We start from the raw sequence: 24,652 nt of genomic DNA on the forward strand, positions 1-24,652 counted from the left end.
GTGAGGGATGTAGTGATCTGATTTTCTCGGTCCCGAAACTCGTCTCGTTCCTTAGCCAGGGGACGACACTGCCGGCGGGGACGGTGATATTGACGGGCACGCCGCCGGGGGTTGGGGCCGCGAAGGATCCGAAGGGGTATTTGAAGGATGGGGATGTTTTTGGGGTGGAGCTGTTGCCGCATGTTGGGACTTTGGTTTCGAAGTTTGAGAATCAGGTTTGATTAGTTGGGTAGCTGTTTTATCATCACACGGTAGATTGAGTATAGAGGTAGAATAGAAGAAACCAAGTAAGAAGAGAGAGTTCAAGATAACCAAGAGGAATCCAACTCTGTTCCAAATTACTACTAGCATCTATCACGTCTAAACGCTCACTCTTTAGTATCATTTCAAGCTTTCCCACCCCAACAGTCTCCAATGACACCCAAGAACTCCCCATTCCTCAACGCCGCGTAAATCGTCCCGATATGCGTTCCGATCGTCTTCTTCTCTCCTAGATCCTCTCCAGATTCACCCCGGTAAGTAGGATGATCCACCAACCCCCTATGCATAGGAACCTTGAGCGTCTCACGCACAAACTCATAAATCCTCCTCGACGAGCTGCAAAGAGCATCCCCAGAAGGCCTATACGTCTTCCTCGCATTCGCGCAGTCCTTCTCTAGAACCCCCGAGACACGAGTCTGCCACTCGCCGAGTGCATCGGCAAGCTTTGCGCCGGGAACACCAGCCTTGGAAAAGACCTCAAACGCCACACCCGTTGAATGCCGCACGGCCGTCTCCGCCCTCGCAGAGAGATCCAGCGACGGATTCCGGTTCCAGTGCCGCATCACCTCCGCCCATAGTTTCTCCGTGTCGGGCTCTGATAGCTCCGGTGAGAGCTTGAGAGTTTCCTCCCTCGCGTGCTGTTGAGCGGCAGTCTCGAGTTGGGTATGGAGTTGGCGTAGATCGGCAGCTTGACAGAGGACGTAGATGTGGCTTGCGACCATGAGCGAGAGGATCTCGACGGCGTCGCCGGCGTAGCGCGCGGCGATTAGTGCGAGGGAGTTTACCGGCTGGTTGTTTACGTCTGCGGTCTGCACGAAGTTGCTGACGGGGTTGTTTAGGTAGGCGAGCTCGGACATGTACGAGGCCATGTTAATGTCGACGCCCTTTAATGCGAAGGAGAGGCTTGGGTCGTCGGCGCAGAGGTTGGGAGGGAGGCCCTTGCTGAGCATTGGGTTGAGGAGCTCGGAGCATTGGGAGAAGAGGAGTTTGCCGAGGCTTTGCATGGCGGAGGTTGTTATCTCCATGGCGCTTGTGATGGAGGAGGCTTGGAAGTTGCCGCCGTGGTGGATTGTGTTGTTGGGTGCGTCGAAGAGTGGGTTGTCTGTTGTGGAGTTGAGTTCGATGGAGACTTGGGAGAGGGCCAGGGCCATGTTTTCGACATGCGGGCCAATCCATTGCGAGGCTGTGCGGAGGGGGTAGCGGTCTTGGGCGAGCTCGTTGGCGGTGGGGTCTGTGTCGTCGTGGTTGAGGGTGAGGTGGGAGTCGGAGAGGAAGCGGTGGATGTTGGCGGCTACTTCTTTTTGGCCGAGGTGTGGGCGGACGTCGGAGATGAAGGGGTCGTAGTTGCGTTGTGTGCCTAGGAGGGCTTCGGTTGAGAATGCCGTGAGGGCCTGCGAGAGGAGGACGAGCTGGTTGGCTTCGAAGAGGACGAGGCTTGCGGCGCCGGTGCTGAAGGCCGTGCCGTTGAGGAGGCCGAGGGCTTCCTTTGGACGGAAGAAAAGTGGTTCGAGACCGAGTTGCTGGAGAGCTTGATCTGCTGGGAGGACTTCATTGTTGCGTTTCGAGCCGCAGTTGATGTAGATATCAGGGTTTCCTTCAAGCGCGCCAGCGATGTATGCGAGGGGCGTCAGATCACCGGAGGCGGAAATGCTTCCGCGCAGTGGTACGACAGGAGTGAAATCGGCATTGATCATTGATGCAAGGTTACGCACAAGTTCAATCCGGACCGCCGAATGTCCGCGGATAAGCGAGTTGCAGCGGGCGACCATTGCGGCCTTGACAATGGGGAGGGGGATGGAGTGGGCGGGCAGATTGTCGAGGATGGCCGAGCCGGTGGTCTGCCCTCTGTCAGAGGGAATGACTACAGCGGTATTGTGGTGTTGGACGAGGGCTTTCTGGAGGTCCCCATGGGCGTTGGTGCGCGTGTCTGCATTGCCCCCGAAGCCGGAATTCACTCCGTAGACGACCTTGCCTTCGGCGAGCCGTTGATCAAGGAGCGCGACGCTGTCTTCCATTCGGGATAGGATCTCGCGGTCATCTGTTACCGAGAGGTTGGCGCCATATCTAATATCAAGTTAGCTGGTGCGACCAAGTGCTGTCAATGAAAGGGGTGGTACTTTGCAATTGCGACCGCATCGCTGGGGCGTAGAGTATGGCCATCAAGTAACAAAGCCTTCCGCGCTTTAATGGCACTCTGAAGCTCAAGAAATGAGGAGAGGACTGATTGGGTATATTCCGCAGGGCCCATTGGAGCAGTTGACAGAGATTGGCTTCCCATTGTGTGAGAGCGAAAGACGAGAGATGAGAGGGAAAAGATTTGAGCAAGGTAGGTTGGCGTTAAACTCAGCCAGCCTTATATACAGCTGGGCCTAGAGCAACCAGCCACATCCATGGCAAACACTGCTTTAGAAAATGACTGGCTGCAGGGTACCGAATGGTTCAATGGGTGCATCACGATCGGCGCGTGTGGACAAACCCGATCTGCAGAGGAGTTTGCTGTTTACCGCACTTCCACGTCATAACCAGCATCAACACACAACAACTGATCTTGCGATCGGAGGTTATCTCATTAGATCAACACTAACAAGTACATACATCATAAATCATCACTTATCTCCACTAACTATGACCGCGTGCGGTTCAGTCCCAGGCTCCCGTCCGGATCGTCGATGGAATCCAAGATATCTTGAATGTTGGTCGGTCCGTTGGGGTCCGTCAGATTGTGGAAAATGTTGGTCCCATTGGGCTTCAAGACTCCTTCCAACGTGTTGATCACCAGCGATCCAAGAGCGACCTCCGCCGTCAGGGTGAGCTCCCTCATTGCTTCCGTGTAATAAGGAACTTCGACCCCGTTCCAGACCACCGACCGGCCGACGCACTCGAGCCTGAGAAACCCCCTGCTTAGGGCGTCGCCTTGCGTCGAGAGGATGTCGCCAATGTTGTCGATAAGGTAAGGGAGGTCGAGGATGCCGTTGACTGGCAGCGAGTGGTTGCCGGGGTAGAGCATGAGATCCTCTAGCGTGGCGTTGCCCAGCGTGTGCTTCCCACTTTTGAGGTCAAGCACGGTTGTTCCCTGTTCGGTCAGCTCAAGTTATAGGTCATGTACTCCGAGACTTACGATCTCCAAGGTCATGACGGACGGATTGGGGAGAGTGGCGTTCGCGATGAGATTCGTCCCATCCTCCTGTGCTGGAAGGAGCAGTTTTGGGTTTTCGATGGTGAATCCTTCGAACGAGTTGAGGGCTGACCTATCAGTCCATATCTTCTCATCTCATGGCCAATTACCTACTATTCTGATGAATGTTCTTGTCAACCGTGACATGGTTCTTAAGGATCCCCAGATACGCATTCGTGGATCCCTTCACTGGCAAGGGCGCGTTTTTCTCAAACACCACCTGCTTCGCGTACTCAGTCCAGAGCGGGACGTTGACCGGGGTATGCGCGTCCTTGAATCCAAGGGTCGTGTTTCCGTCGATGGTGGCTCCAGCAATGTTGCCGTAGAAGATGGTGTCGTTGCCTTCGACATTTTTGTTGTACACCGCGAGAGTGAGCGGGTCCATGCGCACGGGGAGTGCGATTGGAAGGTCCAGAGCCGCCTCCAGAGTGAGCAGGATCGAGTCAGGGCGCGGCTCGAGAATTGTGGCGTTCACCAGGAGAAGAGTCGATTTGTTGACGACCAGCTGTGCGATGGCTGGGATGATGACCAGGAAACTGACCACATTAGCACTGCCTTTGTCAACAAAGATGGTACATACAATATCGGTAAAAAGATGGCCAGGAAGATGACAGTCCAAAAGACATAACAGCACCAGAACCGAGCACAATGCCGGCGAAACCGCTTGCTCTTTTTCTGCTTAACTTTTGGATCAACCAGCGACACATCGCCTGGTTCAGACTCGAGCCGCTCAATATCAGCGCCGGTGCCAGGGATGATACCCCGGAGTGTGCCCAGGATGTTCCTGGAGCCCTTTGCGGGCTCTCCTTTTTCAACGAGAGAACCGTTGGACGACATGACGGGACATTTGGCTGCGAACCTGAAGCAGCGCGTGAGAAGTTAAATCCCTCCGGAGCCAGAGTCAAGCCTCTGGGACTTCCGCAAATGCGGGGAGAGTTCAACCTAAAAGAAGGGAGAATCATCCGCAAGGAGAGTGGGCGACGACGGAGAGAGACCCCTTTCGAGCCAAGAATGGCGCTATTCAGAAGATCGACAGGACGATCGCAATGCGGGTGATTGCATCAACCAACCACAACTGCTGCAATAAATTCACATGCGGAGCGCACTGGGCGCATGGTTTGCTCTCCCACTTGGCTCCTCGGTAGTTGCAAGACAGCCGGCCTTGAACCGGGGGTGATATCATCCAAGGCTGCGGGGGAGTTGACTATCCCCGGATTCTCTCCAGTTACTTAAGCTTCGATGTATCCACTTCCAACGCTATCCAACAACTCGGCTCGGGCTGGATACTCCTTTGGGATATCGTTGTCGATCCTTGTCAGTGCTTCTGAGTAGTTTATCTTGCTGCTGCAGAGTGCCTAGGTAAGTGGCGTGGATTCTGCAAGGGAGCCATCCTGCCCTCAACAACTTTCCATCAACCTGAAGCACAACCTCAGTTCAGTATACCAAACACCCATACTATACCGTCTACACAATATGTCTCTCGAGGAAAAGCCCAGCGCAGAGGAAATATCCCCCATCTCCTCCCCCTCCAACTCCCAGACACCCACCCCCGACATCTCAACCCTCAACAGCCTCCAAGTTCTACCCAAGATTCTCCAGGAGGGCATCCTCTTCATCGCCTCCGGACCAGCCTTGTTACTACAAGCCGCCCAGCCTGGTCTCAAAAATCGCCTCAGCCAGACCCCTCCCACCGCAAACGCAAACAACAACCTCTCCAACGACCTCACCACAACCCTTCACTCAACTCTCAGCTACATCGCCGTCCTCGTCTTCGGCACCCCCGCGGAAAGAGAAGCCCTCGTAGGGCGCCTTCGCATCTCTCAACCCCCTCTCCCCTCCCCTCCAAGCCCTCCTCAAGCAACCCTCTGGCTCCTCGCCACAATCTACGCAACAGCAACAGACTTCTACCAGCGTATTTACGGCACCTTCGACTACCGGACCTCCGAAGCAAGCTATCATGAGTTTTCCCTGCTGATCAGCCACCTGGGTCCAAACATATTGCCCCCGGGATTCTGGCCCTTCTCCCGCGCCGCATTCTGGAAATACTTCGACACGCAGGTCGACACACTGACTGTCTCCGCAGAGGCACACAAGTTTGCCAACAGCCTTGTCTCCCGCAAACAGGGGAAGGGCATTGGGTATCTCAGGCCGTTTATGCGTGTTATCACGATCGAGATGTTGCCGGGTAGGATCAGGGAGGCGTATGGGTTGAGGAGTACGGCGGGGACAAGGGCAAGCTATAAGACAACAATGGTGGTCCTTGTTGCGAGTTGGCCGGTCCTGCCGAAGGCCTGGAGGTTCAAGTCTGTGGGAGTTTACTTGGAGGACGGGAGGAGGGGGTTGGATGTTTAGGTCTTGTATTGAATTGAGGTCTTTTGTTCTTAGCACCTGAGTTGATGCATGCTATGATCTGATATGACTCTGGAATGGTTGTCTTGTTGGTTGTTGGGTTTGGTCTTTCCTCTTTTCTGTTTCCTGCGGGTTGATACTGGCTTGCTGGGTTGAGTAATACGGTTTAATAAACCAATCTGAGAAGCCAAGCTCTGATAATTATATATAGTCCTCGATACGAAAGATGGTGGCACCATTGCCTATGTGATTTCGTGCTCCCTAGCGGCTTGGCCGCTGCCCTACTCCAACTCCTGACGATTCAACCCCTCCATGTATGGCGTCGATCGTCAAGTATACTGGGCGTCTACTGTTGGAATACATCTGTTTCTCAGTAGGTGTTGTGTATATAGCAGATCCTGTGTAGTTCTGCGCTCCTGCTAAGGATACGAGACGGATGTCATCATGTTGGAGAGGATGGGACAAAAATAGAGGCAACTAAGCCCGGTTTGTATCTAGTGCAAGTACCTAGTTAGTTACAAGGAAGATTAGATTGCATCTTACCTACCTGCTTCGTATCAGAAACCCGAGTTTGCCGTCTCCAACGTCTACATCGCTGACCATCATGGTCGGAGTCCCGCGCAGCACCGGCTGCCAGACTTGCGTGAAACGCAGAGTCAAGGTCAGCATTCTCGAACAGAATAGATACCCCGTAGTAACTAACCTAACCCCTGCAACTTCAAGTGTGACGAGGCGCGCCCCCAATGCCTGCGCTGCACGAAATTCGGGGTCCAATGCCTAGGCTATGATCGCCCGCTCCAGTTCCGTAACTCAGGGCCAGATGAGGCCCAACAGCGCCAAAGGGCTCGTGCGATTCGATTGCAGCGTTCATCATCTCAGCACCAGCAGAGCCAGCCGGTGCTGCCACTTTCTTCATCGCCCAGTATAGACGAGACCGTGGCGCCGAACCTTATCTACGAGGCGCTCACCAGCCAGACCAAGGAGGTCTTTTATGACTGGCTGATCTATCATTTCCCCCGCGTACACTCCTCCTTTGTCTTTCGTGTCGATCTTGGCTGGATGAACTTTGTCCGGCACCTTACACCCTCCCAGTGCCCGCCAGCCCTGCTCTGGGCGATCCGCACGCTAATCACCTTCCAAATGGGAACTCTGCAGCGGAATAAGGAGGCTATTAACTGCGCGCGCTATATGTATGGGCGAGGGATATACTATCTCCGCAAGCTCTTACAGTCACCAGCTGCCCTATCGGATGAGTCTCTTGCGGCCTGTATCCTGCTCGGAGGCTATGAAGTTCTTGACGGCAACAATAGCAAGTCCTGGATCGTGCACACCAGCGGCATCCGCCAGCTCATGTGTGCGCGTGGCGCTCAGTCGCATAAATCTGGGATAGGCCGGACATTAATGATCTCCTTCCGACCGTTCTTCATTGCTGAGGCTTTTGTTTTCCGAGAGCCGTGTTTCCTCGCTGATCCCGAGTGGACGTCGTTGACGGATGATATCTTCGACGACAGGCTGCAGCGAGGACAGGGGGAGCTCACGGCCCTTGCAATGGATTATATTTTCGACGAGACTGCGAAATGTCCGGGATACTATGCCCGCACGGAGGCTATTCTTGCGTCAGACTCCGAGCCGGCGCCTTTTGAGCTGGAAAGCCTCTCAAGTGAAATAGCTCGCTCTATAGCTCATCTACTCGAAGTGCAAGATAAACTCAATCTAGCGGCAACTGATCCTTTGTGCTGCCCTGCTATTCCGTCAACGCATATGGACAGCATGACGCAGCTAACCCTCAAAGGTCTGCACTCTGCACTCGGACTCTTAAGCAACATGAGTGCCGTGCTCCGAATGGACAAGCAGCAACAATTTCTCTGGCGGCAAACTGGCCACGACTTGGGCGTGCAGGATGTATTGCAACTTCATGCGATGGACGGCCCTGCACCGGCCGTGAGCTCTGATCCTGCAGCCACCTTTTCAACCCCAGAGTCGACAAACGAGCCGATCGGAGACTGGCTGGATAGGTTCTCCTCGGTTATGGGGGCGACGACTGCGACGACTGGCCCCGGAAGTCCCTCCAAGCAGCTTCTCGAAAGTGGCTCACTGGATATCATAGGAGAGCGATGAGAAGGGGACATGATTACTGTATACCAACGGATGAGACAATCCGATAGAGCTGGTCTATACCTAATGGATAGAGACACCGCCCATCCAGATGGTGTGTATGGCCTTGTCGTCGAGTTGATCATGGTAGCATTCTTGCTGACCTCGCTTTGCCCTTCAGCTCTCAGTTATCTCGGTGTCCTCCACAAAGACTGCAGGACTATCCACTGAGATCAAGCACCATTGCATGCAAAAGTGCATGAAGCGGAAAACCAAGGAATCGCACGTACGATCATGCAGTGGTTATTCCGGAATTTCACTAGTGAGGTAGTTGAAGTTGAACACAGGGCGCTGCAATAGGCATTAGAGTACTACCACCCTTTATATATATGATACATTACATACATGAGTATCTCATTCCTGAAATCATCCTCGCGCAAAACGTTCCCACCTGTCGCGAAAATCCAAAAATAAACCATGGCATGGACTCGTGAAATCCAATCTCGGGCGAGGTATAGTATCCATATCCATCCCACAACATGAAAACAAAACCACCAAGTCCAACAGAATCCGACAGATGTGTTAATGCTCGTCCAGAATTCACAAGCTCAGAGGTCATCCCCATATCCATAAGCAAAGCCAGAGCTGCTGAGCGTCTGCTGACCAGACTGCTCCTCCAACCCGGTATCATCTCCTAAATAAACACTAGCAAAATCATCCTCATCACCATCACCATCACCATCTTTGATAACATTCCTCACGCTACATTCCAAAACCGGCACGCCCGCGAACCGAGCAGAAATCCAGCTCCAGGCCCGATACATGCCCGCAATGAGCGTCTGTCCATGATCCTGACCCACATACCTCAGGTACCAAACCTTCGTCCCCGCCTGACAATACTTCCGATAGAGCTCATCGGTATCACTAATCGGCGCCGTGATATTATCTTCTGTTCCTTGGTAGATATAGAGCGGGAAACGGGGCCGATTGGTCTTGCTGATGTCCCGGCCATAACCCCATATGTATCCAGGATGTGCTTGAATTTATACAGGAACTCGTCGCCGTTCTCATACCAGTCCGTGACATTAGCATTTGACGGGATCGTCGGCGGTTTTGGATCAGGGCTGCTGCATCGCGTCTGGGGGCCTAGGAAGTACGAGCCCCATTTCAGCTTGACGTTGTCGGTCAGGAACTTGTTTACTTCGGGGAAGGCGTTCATCACGCCGAGGATCGCCCAGACGTTAAGCGGCGACCGGGTGCCGTTGACGTGGATGTAGGTGTTTGTTACATTCGGGGGCGGGCCGCTGATGGCGGCGGCGATGATGTTCAGGTCCGAGTCGTGCTTGGCGTGCAGCTCGGCGGCCCATTCAGAGGCGAGGCCGCCGCCGGAGTATCCGAACATGATTGCCATTGCGTCTGGGTTGATGTTCGTGTGGTTCTGGGAGTTGAGCGCCGCGCGGATGGAGTCGAGGGTGTGGTAGCCGCTTTGCGGGCCGACGGTGAAGGCGGCGTTGTTGCCCTCGTAGTCAGGAATGTTGATGAAGGGTCTCTTGCCCGCTGGGCCTGCGCTGCTCATGAGGAAGGGGAGGATCAAGGTTAGTTGGAGTTGGTTCCAGCGGCCGGCGTTGACCTCGGTGCCCTTTTGGAGGCCGAAGGATGGGGAGCAGTACGTCGGCGGAGTCGTAGGCGATCTGGTAGGAGAGGAGTCGGTCTGGGTTGGCATACTGCGGCCGGATGACGGTCGTCACGGAGGTGGTTAGATCGCCTGTGGCGTTGCGGGTTACGAAGAGGAGTTGGTGGGCGGTTAGTGGGCTCTCAGTGCCGGGGATCAAGGAGGGCAAGGTGACGGGCCGACGATCGATAATGTAGCCCGGCTTCTCGGATTTCCAGCTGTCGTTTTGCGGCTTGTAGAAGGGGTCAATGGTCGGTGGGAGGGGGTTCGCAGCCACGAGGAGAAAATGGATGAGGAGGACAGTAATGGTCCAAAGGGATGTGCATGTGCTGAGTGCCATAATGATGGTGGGACTTCTAACAGTTTTCTGTCTCTCGCTGGAGTTTAGACATCACTAGGGTTAAGTAGCTCTATAGGTGCACTATGCCAGGTAGCCTTTGCGAGGCGATGTCACGACAATGGTCCTGGATGCATGCAGCGCATGGCAGTGGGATCAGCCATACCGGCTCATCCGGGAACCTTCAGAACTGCAGGAATAGCCAAAGGCAGCTGTTGCCGTACGCACCATCCTATACCGATCGGTAGCAAATCGATGGATCCAGCAACTCCGAACAACCACAGACGTCAATACAGCCCCGGAAGCTACTGTTCCAAGGAACGAGTGTTATGCTCGTGTCCTTTACAGTAGACACCATCATGCGTTATACAATACAAAGCGCTAGAGAACGATCAGAGTGAGCTTGCATCTCACGCCTCAAGCCCCGATTCGGGTCAAGTGGCCAGCGGGGGTCCCCAGGTAGGTTCTGATACAACACGATGCGAACCTAAGACTCTTTTGTCAGAGATCAGTGACAGAGTCAAATGGCTATTGCGCTGTAAGGTTTGAACTCGCTAACTAAGGGTTGTGGCAAAAGGCTGAACCACGCCGGAAAATAGTTCCGGGGGCTCCAGGGACCTCGTGGTTCGGCCAGCAGTTCGCGGAAGGCCCGGAAGGATGAGATGTGCTTCGTCATGATGCGCAGTAGATCGAACGTGCCTGATACATTGTGCTTTTTCATCTGCCTTATAAGTCGGAAGTACTGTAGTGGGGATTGCTTGCCATTCATCCATATAATTCTCTTTTTGTGCGATCAAGGCCAGCTCAATCTTTCTCTAAAGCTTACCTCCTTTCTCCGGCAGCAAAATGAAGCTCGCAATTCTCCTATCGGTCTTGGGCGCCGCTGTCTTTGCCCAGGCCCAATGTAAGCTCCTGTCATAGTATTTGATTGACAGCAGATTACTGACACGCTTAAAGACGACAGCCCCTGTGGAAGCGCCAAATCGTGCATCTCCAAATGCCCTCATCAAGATTTCTTCCCGATGATTGACTCATGCGAGAATGACGACGATGGGAATCCGGAATGTTATGTGAATTTCTATTGTGCTTGAGTGGGAGTTGACAGCTGACGGTGCTTCTCTGTTGTGGAAATGCCATCTGTCAATGGAAGCAAATCGGAAGCAATGTTGATAGAGAGGTCTACTCAAGAAGCAGGAGTAGATACTTCTGACTCTTCTACCTGTTACTTCTCTTGACCTTGGTCTGCGAGTAAGCAGCCATAAGTACTAGAGTTCTTGCGGAGATTAGGCATGTAAATATACAATGATTGGAAATTATATGTGTTGTCCAAGCGAGCATGTCTATCATTATTGTATTTTGTATTCCTGGCCTTTACTGTAGATGCCCATTCCTAATCCATTAAATACTTATCCTATGCGTGCAAAACATACGCAACAACAGCCACGAGCAGCATTCCAGCCCCCCCAAACTGCGGTGGAGCCAGGAACGCCCCAGTATCCCCCGGAACGTCTTGATTCTCAGTCTCATCCACAGCCTCAGACCCCGAGCCAGACTCAGGGGGTGTATCAGTATCAGTATCAACACCCCCAGAACCCTCCTCACCCGACGGATCCGGATTCTCCTCCGGGAGATCCTCCCGAGTACACCTCCCCTCCCCCGACGAACCATAATCAGGAACCGTCTCCCAGATCTTGACGAGCGTCTCGTTGCAGGGCCATATTGGATTTGCGAAGGAAACGGAGCCGAGATCAACCATATTCGGGAGCTCGATGCTAAAGAAAGATTTAAAAAAATGATATTGAAGTGTATTGTACGACTTGGGCAGCGAAACGAACCTCTTAATCTTCCCCCACAGCCAGAAGTGGGCGGCCGTCTCGAGGCTCGAGTAGATTTCCACGGGCTCTTCGGTGTTGAATTCGAAGCCTGCGTCTGTTTTGCCCAGGGCTGGGAGGCTGATTCTGCAGTGAGGATGGAGGGTTAGGGCTTGGTTGGAATAAACCATCGTGGTACTGAGATAGAGAGGAGATCGCATGCGCATACCGAGTAATATTGCCCATGATCAGGGTACTCCCGGTGAGGGTATGCAGTTTTGGAAACTCGACCTCGATGTGGTCGTGGAATGAGACACTGAAGCTGCCTTGGTAGCGATCTTCCTCTGAGGGGCCTGTCAGACCTATGACTTCGAGCTCAGGCGCTGAGAAGCTTGATCGCGAAAACATTCATTAGTGCGTAGCACTCACGCGATAATGACGGGACGAACCTTGCTGCGTATCCGCCGGCTTCGAGAGACCTTGTTCTCTTCAGAGCTGGGAGCGCAATTTCGAGCCGGGGCAGCTGATCGGCAGGGAAGATTGAGCTGCTGTTGGGGTTTGAAAATTCCAGCATCCCGTGGACTGTTTCCAGACTCGAAAGGTCAATGCTAGAGAGGATGAGCTTGGTCGGTGACTTGGAGCGGACGAGAAGAATAGCCCTACCTTCTCCAGCCATTTTTGACCGATATACTATCGGCTTCGCGCAGGTTGCGGAGGTCAACAGTTCCGGAAGTCCAGGGATTCAGAAAGATATCCCCTGCGCGCTCGAGCTTGGGCAGGTTGACCCCTGTGGTCTGGTGCAGGGTGATGGCGCCGGCCTTGACGAGATCGGGGAGATCGAGCACGCCTAGCGTCCCGGGGTTTGCGACATCCGGGATGGAGATATTTCCGACGATGTCGGTTACTTTGTCGAGGAAGAAGTCGTCGACGTAGTTGTGCGAGATCTCGATGTTGCCTGTGATGGTTGTGCAGCCGTCGCGAAAGATGTCTAGGTCCTCGGGGCTGGAGACGATGATGGTTTCTTGTGCGGTTTTGCAGTCTTGGGCGATTGCTAGGGAGGGAATGCTCAGAACAAAGGCAGTCGCCAAACTGACGGGGTATTTCATGGTGTGTTTAATCCTCTCTTATGGTCAGATAAAAAACTAGGGATTTATGATGGAGGGGAAAAGAGATGGATGAGACGGCCTCTCTTGGCAGGTTGCATCCATCCAGGAACCAACGCTGCCAAGGGCTGCTAATTCATAGTCTCATTTCAGCCGATAAATCTCCATCTCCATCTCCCTCCACCAGCCTCAGCCTCAAAAGTCCAAATGTGGCCGCTTCTCATCCTCGCTGTGGGCCAGGCAACCGCCACCCTCGCCCAGAACTGTACCCTCGACGACAGTTACAGGGCACGCATACGCTCTCCAGACGATCTTACCGACCTTCCACAAGACTGCCCTCGCTTGGATGGCCGTTTGTCCATAGACAATGAATATTCCGGCCCGTTTCATCTCCCCAATGTTGTCAATATCACCGGCCAACTCAACTCAGAAGAAGATGATTATGGTGACCAGATTGGGATCACCTCCTTTGACATGCCTGATCTGGAGGAAGTTGGCTATCTGGAGTTGGCTTCAATGCCCAATCTCACCGAATGGTCAACCCCGAACCTGAAAACAACCGAGGGTCTCGATATCAAGGTCCCAACGCGTATATCGCTTGACTTTCCTGCCCTCGAAAGCGCGGATCATGTGGAGATTACGACCAATGCTTCAGCGTACGTCTCGATATTCTTATCTCGCGGAATGTGCACTGACAGCTTCGGACCAGAATATCATTTCCAGCGCTGAAGAATGTGCCCGGCTCTTTAACCATCGACGGGTTCGGAAGAGGGCACAAAACAGCCCAATATGCGCTGAATATCTCCTTGCCAGCACTCCAGCACACGGGTATGGTGACAATCTCTGGAGATGCTTCAGGGTATGTAAATAGTGCAGTCGGCAGCCTGGTCTCATCTCCGGCGCAGAAACCCCCATCTAACAACCGACTAGTCTTTCCCTCCCCGAGCTCATCTCCATCACGGGGGAGCACAATTACGGAAACTCATACTCGCGATTCCATTTACTCGGGACCCTTCAAGCGATGGCCCTTCCAAAGCTCGGCTTTGTGAATGGAAATCTTGCTTTTAGCGGGAACATTTCATCGTTGGTCACTCCAGCTCCCATCTTCCCTGCTCAATTGCTCTGGTTTCAACTAACAACCTACAAGCCTGTCCCTGCCTCGCCTAAGGAAAGTCACTGCCCTTTTTCGGATAACCGCCCACAACCCCTTGGCTATTGACTTGCCACTTGAAGAAGCAGACTCCATTTCGCTTGACGGGCTCATTGAGAGGTTCGTGCATGTCTCGTTGGCTTCCTGGTCTCTCCTGAGAACCATGCAACTGCAACTAACCATCTCTGAACCATGTAGCATCCACTTTCCAAACCTGCGCAGGTGGCGCAGATTCTCAGTAAAGTCGGACATATACCTTGACTGTGATGATTTGCACAGAAGGCTCAATGAAACTGTGGATGATTCACCGGGCGAGTTTGAGTGTACCACGGCAGGGCCCCTTAGTAGGGATCCCCCGGAGGATGTAGCGGGGCGGTTTGCAGTGGGGGCTGGTGCTATGGTAGCTGCTGCTGTTACTGCCATGAGCTTTATTCTACTATAATAGGTAGTTCAAGTAGGCCTTGCATGGGTTAATAAGTATATAGACCCATTGAGACGATCAGGCGCCAGGGTCAAGAAGCAGACTATATCGTAACATCCGGTAACCGAGAGGGAATTAGGTATTCGACGAAGACCCATCTACGTGCACTGAGCCCTTCTGGGCAGTAGAATCCATAAAACCCATCTCGCAACCACAACTCAATTTAAAGAGCGGATCATCTCATATCTACACAAAGCATTATCCCCTCCTTCCCACCACATCCACATCCACATCCACATCCACATCCACATCCACATCCACATCCACATCCACATCCACATCCACATCCACATCCACATCCACATCCACATCCACATCCACATCCACATCCACCCACGACCCCCCCAGCCACCAATCGACTCAACAACCAAGACCCTCGACCCAAATCAAATCACTCAGACTTCCGCAGTAGCAACCTCAGCCTGTTTCTCCCCCACCTCAACAGCATACCGACTATGGGGCTTCCACTTCGCCGAGGTGCGCGGCGTCGTCTCCTCCATCATCTTATCCACCTGCTCGAGAGAAAGCCCCTTGGTCTCGGGGACCAGGAAATACGTGTACACGAACGCGCACGTGCACAGGGAGCCCCAGATGAAGAAGACGCGGGATTTGAGGTTGCCTTTGTCGGTGTCGACCATGTAGGGGGTTATCACGGCGATGATCTGGATACGTTAGATTAGATTAGAGTCGCACACGACACGAGATATAGGACAAGTAAGTGGGGGTAGGTAACGTACACAATTCCAAAGCCAGTTCGAGGCCGTGGAGAGACCGACGCCGCGGGAGCGGATGGGCAGGGGGAAGATCTCGCCGATGACGACCCAGGCGCCGGGGCCCCAGGTGGATGCGAAGAAGACTGTGTGGTTATGATATAAGCTTTTGGGGCTGATAAAAGGGAACTGGTGGTGGGACGTACAGATGTAGATACAGATAAAGGCGATCTGGGCTTTCACGGTGCTGGGGTTCTCGCCGTCGACGGTGCCGGCGATGGCGACGATGAATTGACAGATGACCATGCCGAGAGCGCCCCAGAGGAGGAGGGTGCGGCGGCCGAGCTTCTCCATCGTGTAGAAGGAGATCGGGGTGGAGAAGACGTTTACGATGGTGGTGATCATGCTGATTAGGAAGGGGTCGTCGATGGTGCCGAGCTGGTATTGTAGGTCAGTCAGTTGTTGCAGGTCTACCGCAGAGAGGCAAGAGAGAACCGCGAGATACATACGTTTTGGAAGAAGGTCGTGCCGAAGTAGAAGACGAAGTTGACGCCAGTCCATCTAATAGTTATATGTCAGTGCTCAGAATAGTGGAAGTGGACAGAATGGGAACGGACTGTTGCATCATCTGCAGCGAGGTGCCCAGGATCGTGCGACGAAGGTTACTGTTCGGGGTCGAAAGCCCACCCCGGAAGCAATTGAGCCACGTTTGGAAATACCCCCCGGGGGGAATAAGTGCGGTCTCGTACTCGTAGTTAGCCACGATTTCCACCAGTTCTTCCCTGATATATTCGGAATCTTCAGGCTGGCCGCGGATGCGCGCCAGGACCTTGGTAGCGGTCGACAGGTCGTTTTTCCGAACAAAGTAGCGAGGCGATTCAGGGAGGAAGAATAACCCGACTGCTAAGATTATCGCCCAGAGCAACTGAAGCGCGATTGGAATCCGGTAGGACCCTGAAGTGGTGTAGTTCTCTGTTCCGTAGTTGACGCACGAAGCCAACATCATTCCGATAGTAATGCAGAACTGGTAAGCCGACACAACTGCACCACGCACTCGGTAAGGTGCGATCTCTGACATGTACAGGATGATAATGGCGGATACAAAACCCACGCCAAAGCCTGCGATCAATCGCCCAACCGCAAGCATTGCGACGGTGGTTGATGCAGTCTGGAAGGCCACACCGATGGAGAACACCCCACAGCCCCAGATGATGGTGGTGCGGCGGCCATACCAGTCGGCGATGTCACCGGCGACCAATGCGCCAAAGAAAGTACCAGCCGATAGAATCGAGACGATCAGGGACTTGTTCGACGACGAGATGGCGTAGTCTGCTTCGTCTTCATAGTCGGACTTGACCTGTATTCCCACCGTTAGCGCAGTAGGGATAGGAGAGCGAGCGGTGCTGCTGTAATCACCTTTCCAGTGAATTCATGGATAAAGTAATCCATCCCCAAGACGCCGTTGATGTATCCCGAGTCATATCCGAAAAAGATGCCGCCAAAGGCCGCAAACGCGCACATGAGGTAGGTCTTCCACGTAATGGGGGCTTCGATGCGCCCCCCTGCGACGATTGCATCAGCCATGGTGAAACTCTTGATGGGCAAAAGAAACAAAATCCGACAGGGTCATAAGACGCAGGTCCGCCATTTATGTTGGTAAGCGCACAGGCCCGTCAGACCACAAAGGATGGCAGGGTAGCATTGAGGGCGCCTGCCGAAGGACCAGACCGGCTACAGAAGGATTGGGAAATGTTTACGGATGCGACATGGAAAGGCATCTAGCCTTAGGTAGTCCCCTAAACCGAAGAAAGCGGGGGAATGGCTTCACATCGAGGCTCGGCATGTGAGTGTCAGCAGAGTATTGGCTGGCCGTAACCCTAGCAGGCTCTTAATATCGGCGCCTCAGCTGAATGGCTCGTTCTCGCCCGCAGCCTCGCGCTTGGTTATCCAGCTGACCCAGAGTCGGTCCGACATGACAGAGCTTTGAGGAGCTGAAGGGGGATAGCTTCTTGACTCCACTATCGGACTGTCGTTTTCTGGGGAAATGGGGTATCATTCTCCGCTCAACATAGATTCTCATTTATAATCATTTATAATTCCTGCAGAACCTGAAAACCAATAAGAGCCTACCTATAATGGCCCTGTTATGCTCCAATGACAAGACCCTATAACGCTTGGCCCGCGCAAATTTCCGCTAATGACTCACAGACCCGGAAATGAGTCTGGAAGAGTCTGTGAGGCTAGCTCTACTCTCTGAAAAGCATGCGGCAAGCTGGGTGCTATGCGTGGTAGAGCATCAACGCTTGTCTTTGGTAAATGTACTCCATCAGTGTATACATTTGGTCCACGAGGCGGTCCGTCGCGCCCCCCACATTATGTGTGGAGTAGTGTTAGTTAAGGGACTCAGGAGTCAGGACTGAGAAGAGTCAGCGACACCCCGTAGTCCAGCCCAACGGGCAGGAATGTGGGGGCCGAAGGCAAGCTACTTGTCCATTAGTCTATCGGTCCGCCACGAAATACACAATCTCGCTCGGGATGTCCGACATTGGTTCACATGTTGCAGAATCTTGTACTTAGCATCCTGCAGCTAAGCTACGCCTTAATTTCATGGAATATAACAAGCCTGCTGGCACATATTGAATTGCTCACACCCTCAGATAGAAACATTTTGACCAATCCCACGAACGAACCACACTCGCAGACGCGCTAGTTATTGTGCATGCAGAGTTCCCTCGTGAATCTCTCTCAAACATTCGCCGACGAGCATCAGACGTAAGGACCAGAGTTGTCCAAGCTGCGCCACAAGAGCGCCTTTATAGTCCGTGCAGGATGCTCGATGCCCTTGTTCTGCACGCGCCAACCCTGCTGCATAGACCCGGCATGCCATGGCCAGTGGCCCTGGGGACCTTGTTCTTATCTGCCAATTTTTGCGAGACTGGTGATAGCTCCTCGGGTCTGTCGGTCATCCCTTCCGCACCCTTCGGGGCAGCCGAAAAACCGAACTTCGATGGTAGTCGCGAACAAGTACCGTATGGTTGAGCACGTGCCGGATACAATGGAACGGAAGGCTCGATCTAGAGGAATTGAGGTAATAACAGCTCCATTCACGCTGACGCGCGTAGAGAATAAAAAAGGTCTGCTATGGAGGATTATTGGGCCTTGTGCACGAGACCACCAGTTGACTGTACACAGATAAATCCATCGCATAATCACCTTTAACTTTCGGGGGAAGCACACAGCTCGTTGATATTTCGCGCATTTTCTACTCAGATCGAATCGCACCACCCAGACTCAGAGGTTGGTTATTGGTGCACCAAGATCTATTCTCACGCTGAACATGATTGATTGAATCCACAATGCACGGCCGCTACTCAGTCTCCGGGTCTGAAATAGCACAACCCGTAATCATCAGAGACGCCGTGTCGAATTGGAAGATAACACTCCGTTCCACCTGCTTACAGCGGAAGGTCCTTTTCGGCAGACGGTCTGTTGGAAGCCGGCGCCTGTCGCACAGGCCAGTCGTGGAGGAACGTAAGGTTGAAGGTAAGCACAGTGCAACTGATGAAATACATTCCGAGAGAGGTGACCTCGGAGCCTCGATAGTACATGTAGAGGTTGACGACGCTGGCTAGGAAAATGCAGGCGGCGCAGACGCGGAGCAGGAGGTCATTGGGTAAGGAGAAAGCCATGGCTGAGGTTGGGTCTCGCTTGTGCGAGAAAGCGAGATATGCGAGGGAAAGTCGGTGGTTTAGGGTATAGATGAAGGTAGGTTTGGGGGAGGTGACTGAGAGAATTGATCGGTGGATGGTTGTTCGGGGGACGGTCGCAGTCGAAGAAAAGCATGGACAGATGCAGGCTGACGGAGGCTAAGCCTCCAAGCCTTCCAATGGGCGCTTAGATCAGTAGCCCCACGTCTATGCAGTCCGAGATCGATGTTATCATTTCTGCTGTATCCCGATGGATGATCTTGACTGATTGAAGGATTTGAACCCTCGTTGGCAGGTTGCGGTGCATTTGAAAAGCCCTAAGCCAGGCCTCTTTAGCTCCCTCGCTGACAATACTCTCTTTCTCTAGCGGGGGACAACTACAATATCTTGTCCATTCAAGTTTGACAGATGAGCGAATATGTCCAGGGCGAGGAGCTCCTTCTGGAAAGACACGGTTTGAAAGCTGAACTCATAATCAACAAGCAAGGGCAAGTTTATACATGCTCTCCTTCACCATTCACAAGGAAATTCCAGCAACGTCATAGAATTGATAACAGCAGAGCAAAGAATAGCAACTACCTCTCAACCAGAGTAAAAGCCATCCTCCAACAAGCCCCCAGCACCCTCTCACTCACTCAATAGACTATTCAATCCCCCCACCAATCATCCCCATTATGCTGAAACGCCCTCTGGCAAACCCTCCCCGCACCAACAACCGTATGCTTATCATTACAATAATGATCCCCCTCCATAGTATACTCCCCAGTGCCATACTCAAATGTGACACTGGCATCCCCAACGCCAAAGTGGCCATTCGTGACCCAAATCTCAAAGTCCAGCTCGTCGTGCTTGAACTTCCAGGTCAGCGGCCCGCATGTTGGTTGCGGCTGGTAGATCTCGACGAGCTTGCAGCTGTCGTCGAACAGGAAGAAATAGTGGTTGCCGCCGGTGTCGCCGACGGCAAGGCGGGTGAGGTAGCTGAATGTCCAGACGCCGGCGGGCTGCGTGTAGCAGTAGTCGTTGTAGTCGTTGTAGTCGTTGTTGTAGGTTGTGCCGACTTCCCAGCCGTAGAGACTGGCTGTTTCGACGTCGCAGTCGGCAAGGGTGTGGGAGGAGAGGGCGAGGAGGGAGAATAGGGTGAGGAGTGGGTTTGGAGTTTTCATTATAGGCAGACGCTTTTGATCTTGTACTCGGAGTTGCCGGGTGATTGGTCTTTGTTCGTGCTGGGGAGTGCTTGCTTGTAGGTTGTAGAGAAGAGTTGGAGAGTCTGTGGATAGGAGTACAATCCCAGGGAGGCGAAGGACGCTTTTATAGACCAGATATCTGTTATGAGTCAATGTTTATAGCAATTTGCGGACGGTGAAGTACGTCAAGCTAGCTTGGTTATATCTCTGGAAGCATCTGAAGGTCCATGGTGATACTATGCCCAGGCGATCGACAGAATGCATCGACCACTGACATCGCTGCTTGATAGCCAAGCAATAGTCTTTCCAAACCAAAATGTTCAGGCCCTTCTTCTCATTCGTCCTCATGTTCTCTCATATGCCCTAAACACGTGCAAAGGCGGCCCATGTCCCTGAATCCAGATCTACTGCGCGCCGCCCCCAAACTTTTGACCCTGGATCTTCAAGACCAGCGCCGCTTACATCACATACCCTCTAGATCCTAGGTTCAATCTTCTATGTATGTCTCATAGTGATTCGAGCAAGGCATCCGATACAAAGCAGCCAAGGTTGGTGGCCGAAGAATTGAGTTTTCTTGGTGGGCATACTACCTGCACTATACCAGTACAGCTGAGTTGGGCCTAACCTCGCTCAACCATGTTCACTGTCTGTTCCAAAATTCCCCATTGGCATTGAAACGTATATTTAAAGAGATATTGTCCGCTGCAGGGCGTATCCGTAAGCGTGGCGCTGCCGACGATAAAATTTATGAGCGTAGAGTAGGGCGCTACGGCATACGCATACGAGTCCCAGCTGAAGAGAATACCCACATACGCTCCGCCGCAAGAAGTATAAAAGAGAAATACAAGACCTTGAGAATGCAATCTCGAGACAACAATCAAAGGCATTCAATTCCTCCTTTTTGTACCCGAGAGATTCTTCCAATAACGAGTTTCAACATGGTTCGCATAGCCTCTGCCATCACCCTAGCGGCTATGGTTTCATCTACAATCGCCGCCCCGTCAGCTCTCAACAGTCTCCAAGAACTCGACGCCCGCGAAACCGGCTTCACGTTCGAGAAATGGATTAACGGCATCATTGCCGATCCCGAAGGCGACCATCTCTCTCCCGACGAGGCCGTCGCTGCTGCGCAGGAGGCTGGTAATAACTGCCTCTTATTCTTCCATCGTGTGTTCTCCGTTTCTAACAGAAAGATCTGAACATAGCCAGCAAGCAAGAAGGTCTAGCCAAGCGCGACAGCGTCAGCTGCAACGACAAGGGGAAACCAAGAGCTTCGGTGAGATATACCAATACTCTATCCTGTACTTAACTTACTTCAATGCTAACATTGATACCAATGAAGCTTAGCGACGCCTCGACCGCAATCAGCAAGCTCGCCGCTCGAGGAGGAAACTGCCACATCCCATACGCTGGTGGCGCGCAGCTGTCTGTGTATGGACTCGCTGAGATCTATGGTGTCACTGTGAACAAGGCGGGGTCTATATTGCCTTGGTAAGCTTGTTTACTTTGATGCAAGAGATAGTGTACTGACTGGGTATTGTAGCAATACCTTTGCGCAGTCGGCGGGGCGGATTCTGGATCTTTGTGTTCACCCAGGGGATACGACGGTGCAGGGGTCGAATCATCCGAATGGGAATATTCAGATCCATATTACGCAGCCTTGAGGGAGTGTTGTCAAAGAATATGAGGATGTATTGTGGGTAGACGGATATAGATGATAGATATAGATGACTTATAGATGGAAACTGTTTGCAGAGGCCGAGAGAGCTCACTCTATGCATCGGATATATTCTGGTGACAGGAGTAACTTCCGTAGGTCTGGAGTCTGAGAGGGCTTGCTTCAGTGCGCCAAGCAATGCGGCCAATGGTGGGATTCGTCTTATCAGCCCAGGACCTGAGCACCAGGTCAGGGTCGAACTCTTCGTCGCTAGACAATCAGGCTCGAAAAGAGTCCATAGGCGCAGACGGCTCGGTGACGACTCCTGTACAGAATGACCTCCATTGCAGAAATCAAATGGTATCTCTCTTGTTGTCTGCATCCTCTCGTCTTCATCTTCGCCGGCGCAAGGAGGGGCTGAGGAGCATCACGAGGAGTGGAGCCTCGAAGGTGGGAAGAGTCTAGAATCCGGATTCAAGTTGCAAGCGAGGAAGAGCTGCTTCACGATTCCAAGCCATCCGTATCAGTAGCGGTGACGTCCTCCGCATCGAAACCGTATCCGACTGAGTCCATGTGGCTGTAGGCTTTGGAAGGTTGACGTCGGTGCACATGGTGGTATTTCTAATCAGGGACAGTAACAGCCAATCGAATTGCCAGTGCAGACACGATGGAAGCCGATCGTAAGTTTGTTCTGATCTCCAGGAGAATCGAAGGAGGTTTTAAGTCCAAAAGAGCGACGCAACGCCAAGACCTCCACTGTCAGCATTTAGCGCCCGCGCCTTAACTCCGATTCCACTTTAAATCCCTCTCTGCCACAAGTGCCACACTGCCACTCTCTCTCCCCACTGTCTATCTCCAACTCCAACTCACTCACCATGGAACTGGCTCTATCGCAAAGATCTTCAAATCCAACACACCTGCAATGGCCCGTGCCAAAACCCTCCTCCGAACCCGAAGATGACTGGGCTGGCCTGGGCGACGCCAAAGAGAGGCGAAAGAGGCAGAATCGCATTAACCAGCGCGCTTTCCGTTAGTCCCTAGTCTATACTCTCACTCAGCTTGCGCTAGTCTAACATAAACACCTGCAGGACAACGAAAGCGCGCCCAGCAGAAGAAACTCACCATCCAACAACAAATAGAAGACATGATCGCCAACGGCGAAGTCACCCTCCTCCCCCGATCCTCCTCCACAGACTCCTCCTCTCCCTGCTCAAGCAGCGAAACAAATCCGTTAGTGAACACATGGGAACGCCGGATGTGCTTCCTCGGCGACGAAATCGACAAGCTGCTCGAGCGCTTCAGCCAAAGAGCCGTCGAAAGCTACGTGCACGGCTCTCCCTCCGCCGACCACCTCCTCACACTCTGCAAAGTCAATGTTTTTCGCGCCTTCATGAGCAATATGCTTACACTGGGGATGTCGCCAGGGCCAGAATGGATGGACGATGATGCGCTGTCACCGTTTGGCACGCAGCTCCCGGGGTATGTGGCGCCGGATGAGTTACCCGTCAGTCTGCGTCCGACAAAATTACAAACAAGAGTGGTTCATCACCCGTGGCTGGACTTCTTCCCGTTCCCGCGGATACGAGATAATCTGATACTGGCTGGGGATTTTGATGACCATCCGCTGTGCTTGGATATAATGGGGTTCTGGGAGGTCAAGGAGGAGAGCTGTGGGTTGTTGGTTTGGGGGGATCCGACTGATCCTCGGAATTGGGAGGTGTCGGAGAACTTTCTGCGACGGTGGCCGTGGGTTGTGGCGGGCTGTCCGGAGCTTTTGGAGTCGACGAATCGTTGGCGGAGTTCACGGGGTGAAAAAATGATATTCCGGTATCTATAACATAAATATAATGAAAAAATTCAATAGCTCAAAGTCACCTTCCTCGCAGTCTCCAAACCAACGATATCAGCATAGCCACGGTGTTGGAGGTTTGAACCCGGGTTGGATAACTTCATATGGCATCCATGCTGATCTCGATCCTCAGCAGATCGATCACCACCTACGGAACGGGGGAAGTCATCTGTTTCTTCCAGAAATACCTTGACAGATTCCAACACTATCCAGCCGTTCGACCTCCCAAGGGGTCTGCCTGTAAAACTTAACCCTCGTCAACTCCCAACCTGTCAAACATCAAACGCAAGACATGATTCTTCGACCTAGTCTGCTCTTCGAGAGCCGCACCTGAGAATCTCGAATACTTCTACCCCAGATATTCCCTGATGGACTCGGGGCTGCCGACCTGCCTGCTTACTTTCATCGTAAGTCATGAGATCGATCCCTGGCCTCGACTGCTGTGTTGACATGCCGACTGACCCTGACCTGCAAGTGGGTCCCACAGATCTTCGCAGCATGCTGGAGGCCGACCCGGATCGAATGTGGAAAGAAATCATCTTCCACCGGCATCTAACCCTTGGACTCGAGAGAAGGCGTGGGTTTCTGATTGTCTGCTGGAAGGAGAAATGGCGCTTAAATAAGGTTGAAAACAGAGGATTGCACCATCGCTCACTGTCGACCTGCGGAACGACGTCTGTCACCCTTGTCTCTGGTGCTCGGGTGTTTTCATCTCTTGCGACGCTGCATGAGTATTAGGGGTCTCCCCTCGATCCTATGCACCTGGACTGAAAGAACACGATTGATACCGTATATGCAATCTCGAGTCTGGGTTCATGGCTTGTCTTCCTGCTTGCTCTCTTATGTTATCTTCTTCCTATTTTCTCTCGGGGCGTCATTCGGATCTCCAAGGCCTCTCTGCTCTGTAGAAGCGACTACATCCCAGATGGAAATCGGGAAAGAAGATGCCTATCTCTGTGCTACGTGGGCTTCGGAGACGGTCGGGAAATCTCTACAAACAATAACCTATGCACCAATGACACAGGTGCCCGCCCTGTAGGAGAGTCCGGATCTACTGCAGCTCCAATAAACAATGTCCTACCGGAATTGAATGGAACTGGACTATCCACGGC

General features: G+C 52.8%; 12 protein-coding genes across 12 annotated transcripts; 5 read left to right on the forward strand and 7 right to left on the reverse strand.

The window, feature by feature from the left end:
• Positions 1–386: 386 nt before the first annotated feature.
• Positions 387–2,509, reverse strand: BJY04DRAFT_212038 (aromatic amino acid ammonia-lyase; the record flags this gene model as incomplete). Its single annotated transcript, XM_073714486.1, has 2 exons — positions 387–2,325; positions 2,379–2,509. 2 exons carry the CDS (start codon positions 2,507–2,509, stop codon positions 387–389), a joined length of 2,070 nt encoding a protein of 689 aa, XP_073564279.1.
• Positions 2,510–2,584: 75 nt separating this feature from the next.
• BJY04DRAFT_13281 (DUF3712 domain-containing protein) lies at positions 2,585–4,365 on the reverse strand. The gene is made up of 4 exons (XM_073708517.1): positions 4,017–4,365; positions 3,551–3,972; positions 3,380–3,504; positions 2,585–3,334 (listed from the first exon to the last, which is right to left on the reverse strand). Exons 1-4 carry the CDS (start codon positions 4,271–4,273, stop codon positions 2,885–2,887), a joined length of 1,254 nt encoding a protein of 417 aa, XP_073564280.1. The 5' UTR covers positions 4,274–4,365; the 3' UTR covers positions 2,585–2,884.
• A 399-nt stretch (positions 4,366–4,764) lies between these two features.
• On the forward strand, positions 4,765–5,813 carry BJY04DRAFT_13249 (oxygenase MpaB family protein). The gene has a single exon (XM_073708510.1). The coding sequence runs from the start codon at positions 4,910–4,912 to the stop codon at positions 5,786–5,788; it is 879 nt and encodes a 292-aa protein (XP_073564281.1). The 5' UTR covers positions 4,765–4,909; the 3' UTR covers positions 5,789–5,813.
• Positions 5,814–6,369: 556 nt separating this feature from the next.
• Positions 6,370–8,404, forward strand: BJY04DRAFT_203834 (Zn(II)2Cys6 transcription factor domain-containing protein). The gene is made up of 3 exons (XM_073713396.1): positions 6,370–6,446; positions 6,509–7,994; positions 8,061–8,404. Exons 1-2 carry the CDS (start codon positions 6,390–6,392, stop codon positions 7,901–7,903), a joined length of 1,452 nt encoding a protein of 483 aa, XP_073564282.1. The 5' UTR covers positions 6,370–6,389; the 3' UTR covers positions 7,904–7,994; positions 8,061–8,404.
• BJY04DRAFT_225916 (secretory lipase-domain-containing protein) lies at positions 8,035–9,891 on the reverse strand (the record flags this gene model as incomplete). The annotated part of the gene is made up of 3 exons (XM_073718299.1): positions 8,035–8,875; positions 8,929–9,518; positions 9,550–9,891. 3 exons carry the CDS (start codon positions 9,889–9,891, stop codon positions 8,488–8,490), a joined length of 1,320 nt encoding a protein of 439 aa, XP_073564283.1. The 3' UTR covers positions 8,035–8,487.
• An 843-nt stretch (positions 9,892–10,734) lies between these two features.
• On the forward strand, positions 10,735–10,979 carry BJY04DRAFT_224974 (uncharacterized protein; the record flags this gene model as incomplete). The annotated part of the gene is made up of 2 exons (XM_073718103.1): positions 10,735–10,792; positions 10,846–10,979. The coding sequence occupies 2 exons, from the start codon at positions 10,735–10,737 to the stop codon at positions 10,977–10,979; spliced, it is 192 nt and encodes a 63-aa protein (XP_073564284.1).
• A 233-nt stretch (positions 10,980–11,212) lies between these two features.
• BJY04DRAFT_203835 (uncharacterized protein) lies at positions 11,213–12,830 on the reverse strand. Its single transcript, XM_073713397.1, has 5 exons — positions 12,363–12,830; positions 12,149–12,307; positions 11,929–12,090; positions 11,724–11,846; positions 11,213–11,660 (listed from the first exon to the last, which is right to left on the reverse strand). The coding sequence occupies exons 1-5, from the start codon at positions 12,803–12,805 to the stop codon at positions 11,300–11,302; spliced, it is 1,248 nt and encodes a 415-aa protein (XP_073564285.1). The 5' UTR covers positions 12,806–12,830; the 3' UTR covers positions 11,213–11,299.
• Positions 12,831–12,985: 155 nt separating this feature from the next.
• Positions 12,986–14,755, forward strand: BJY04DRAFT_203836 (uncharacterized protein). Its single transcript, XM_073713398.1, has 5 exons — positions 12,986–13,458; positions 13,512–13,661; positions 13,733–13,885; positions 13,950–14,072; positions 14,151–14,755. Exons 1-5 carry the CDS (start codon positions 13,010–13,012, stop codon positions 14,392–14,394), a joined length of 1,119 nt encoding a protein of 372 aa, XP_073564286.1. The 5' UTR covers positions 12,986–13,009; the 3' UTR covers positions 14,395–14,755.
• BJY04DRAFT_203838 (sugar porter family MFS transporter) lies at positions 14,678–16,971 on the reverse strand. Its single transcript, XM_073713399.1, has 6 exons — positions 16,560–16,971; positions 15,761–16,500; positions 15,653–15,704; positions 15,350–15,581; positions 15,171–15,289; positions 14,678–15,095 (listed from the first exon to the last, which is right to left on the reverse strand). Exons 1-6 carry the CDS (start codon positions 16,725–16,727, stop codon positions 14,829–14,831), a joined length of 1,578 nt encoding a protein of 525 aa, XP_073564287.1. The 5' UTR covers positions 16,728–16,971; the 3' UTR covers positions 14,678–14,828.
• A 2,470-nt stretch (positions 16,972–19,441) lies between these two features.
• BJY04DRAFT_203841 (uncharacterized protein) lies at positions 19,442–19,840 on the reverse strand (the record flags this gene model as incomplete). Its single annotated transcript, XM_073713400.1, has 1 exon — positions 19,442–19,840. A coding segment is annotated over exon 1 (167 nt), but the record flags the coding sequence as incomplete, so codon positions are not given.
• Positions 19,841–21,390: 1,550 nt separating this feature from the next.
• BJY04DRAFT_13352 (uncharacterized protein) lies at positions 21,391–22,391 on the reverse strand. Its single transcript, XM_073708522.1, has 2 exons — positions 21,566–22,391; positions 21,391–21,512 (listed from the first exon to the last, which is right to left on the reverse strand). The coding sequence occupies exons 1-2, from the start codon at positions 22,071–22,073 to the stop codon at positions 21,484–21,486; spliced, it is 537 nt and encodes a 178-aa protein (XP_073564289.1). The 5' UTR covers positions 22,074–22,391; the 3' UTR covers positions 21,391–21,483.
• Positions 22,392–22,407: 16 nt separating this feature from the next.
• Positions 22,408–23,557, forward strand: BJY04DRAFT_203844 (bZIP transcription factor). Its single transcript, XM_073713401.1, has 2 exons — positions 22,408–22,720; positions 22,780–23,557. The coding sequence occupies exons 1-2, from the start codon at positions 22,567–22,569 to the stop codon at positions 23,526–23,528; spliced, it is 903 nt and encodes a 300-aa protein (XP_073564290.1). The 5' UTR covers positions 22,408–22,566; the 3' UTR covers positions 23,529–23,557.
• The last annotated feature ends 1,095 nt before the right edge of the window (positions 23,558–24,652 follow it).

This window comes from Aspergillus karnatakaensis, assembly GCF_047715665.1.
Source record: "Aspergillus karnatakaensis strain CBS 102800 unplaced genomic scaffold BJY04scaffold_108, whole genome shotgun sequence".
In the NCBI taxonomy this organism is placed as follows: domain Eukaryota; kingdom Fungi; phylum Ascomycota; class Eurotiomycetes; order Eurotiales; family Aspergillaceae; genus Aspergillus; species Aspergillus karnatakaensis.

What these genes read in the sequence shown, in the direction of transcription:
- BJY04DRAFT_13281 (XM_073708517.1), bottom strand. Translation starts at nt 4,273, where the DNA reads ATGTCGTCCAACGGTTCTCTCGTTGAAAAAGGAGAGCCCGCAAAGGGC. An exon ending in GCCATCTTTTTACCGATATT is followed by an intron (nt 3,973 to 4,016) that starts GTATGTACCATC and finishes TAATGTGGTCAG; the next exon opens with TTTCCTGGTCATCATCCCAG. An exon ending in CAAGAACATTCATCAGAATA is followed by an intron (nt 3,505 to 3,550) that starts GTAGGTAATTGG and finishes CTGATAGGTCAG; the next exon opens with CCCTCAACTCGTTCGAAGGA.
- BJY04DRAFT_13249 (XM_073708510.1), top strand. Translation starts at nt 4,910, where the DNA reads ATGTCTCTCGAGGAAAAGCCCAGCGCAGAGGAAATATCCCCCATCTCC.
- BJY04DRAFT_203834 (XM_073713396.1), top strand. Translation starts at nt 6,390, where the DNA reads ATGGTCGGAGTCCCGCGCAGCACCGGCTGCCAGACTTGCGTGAAACGC. An exon ending in GCGTGAAACGCAGAGTCAAG is followed by an intron (nt 6,447 to 6,508) that starts GTCAGCATTCTC and finishes TGCAACTTCAAG; the next exon opens with TGTGACGAGGCGCGCCCCCA.
- BJY04DRAFT_203835 (XM_073713397.1), bottom strand. Translation starts at nt 12,805, where the DNA reads ATGAAATACCCCGTCAGTTTGGCGACTGCCTTTGTTCTGAGCATTCCC. An exon ending in GCCGGCGGATACGCAGCAAG is followed by an intron (nt 12,091 to 12,148) that starts GTTCGTCCCGTC and finishes TTCGCGATCAAG; the next exon opens with CTTCTCAGCGCCTGAGCTCG. An exon ending in CTGTGGGGGAAGATTAAGAG is followed by an intron (nt 11,661 to 11,723) that starts GTTCGTTTCGCT and finishes ATCTTTCTTTAG; the next exon opens with CATCGAGCTCCCGAATATGG.
- BJY04DRAFT_203836 (XM_073713398.1), top strand. Translation starts at nt 13,010, where the DNA reads ATGTGGCCGCTTCTCATCCTCGCTGTGGGCCAGGCAACCGCCACCCTC. An exon ending in ATTACGACCAATGCTTCAGC is followed by an intron (nt 13,459 to 13,511) that starts GTACGTCTCGAT and finishes GCTTCGGACCAG; the next exon opens with AATATCATTTCCAGCGCTGA. An exon ending in CTTGACGGGCTCATTGAGAG is followed by an intron (nt 14,073 to 14,150) that starts GTTCGTGCATGT and finishes TGAACCATGTAG; the next exon opens with CATCCACTTTCCAAACCTGC.
- BJY04DRAFT_203838 (XM_073713399.1), bottom strand. Translation starts at nt 16,727, where the DNA reads ATGGCTGATGCAATCGTCGCAGGGGGGCGCATCGAAGCCCCCATTACG. An exon ending in TCGCTGCAGATGATGCAACA is followed by an intron (nt 15,705 to 15,760) that starts GTCCGTTCCCAT and finishes TATAACTATTAG; the next exon opens with ATGGACTGGCGTCAACTTCG. An exon ending in CTTTATCTGTATCTACATCT is followed by an intron (nt 15,290 to 15,349) that starts GTACGTCCCACC and finishes ATAACCACACAG; the next exon opens with TCTTCTTCGCATCCACCTGG.
- BJY04DRAFT_13352 (XM_073708522.1), bottom strand. Translation starts at nt 22,073, where the DNA reads ATGCAGACAACAAGAGAGATACCATTTGATTTCTGCAATGGAGGTCAT. An exon ending in AGGTATTGCTACAATACCCA is followed by an intron (nt 21,513 to 21,565) that starts GTCAGTACACTA and finishes AAGGCAATATAG; the next exon opens with ACCCCGCCTTGTTCACAGTG.
- BJY04DRAFT_203844 (XM_073713401.1), top strand. Translation starts at nt 22,567, where the DNA reads ATGGAACTGGCTCTATCGCAAAGATCTTCAAATCCAACACACCTGCAA. An exon ending in CATTAACCAGCGCGCTTTCC is followed by an intron (nt 22,721 to 22,779) that starts GTTAGTCCCTAG and finishes AAACACCTGCAG; the next exon opens with GACAACGAAAGCGCGCCCAG.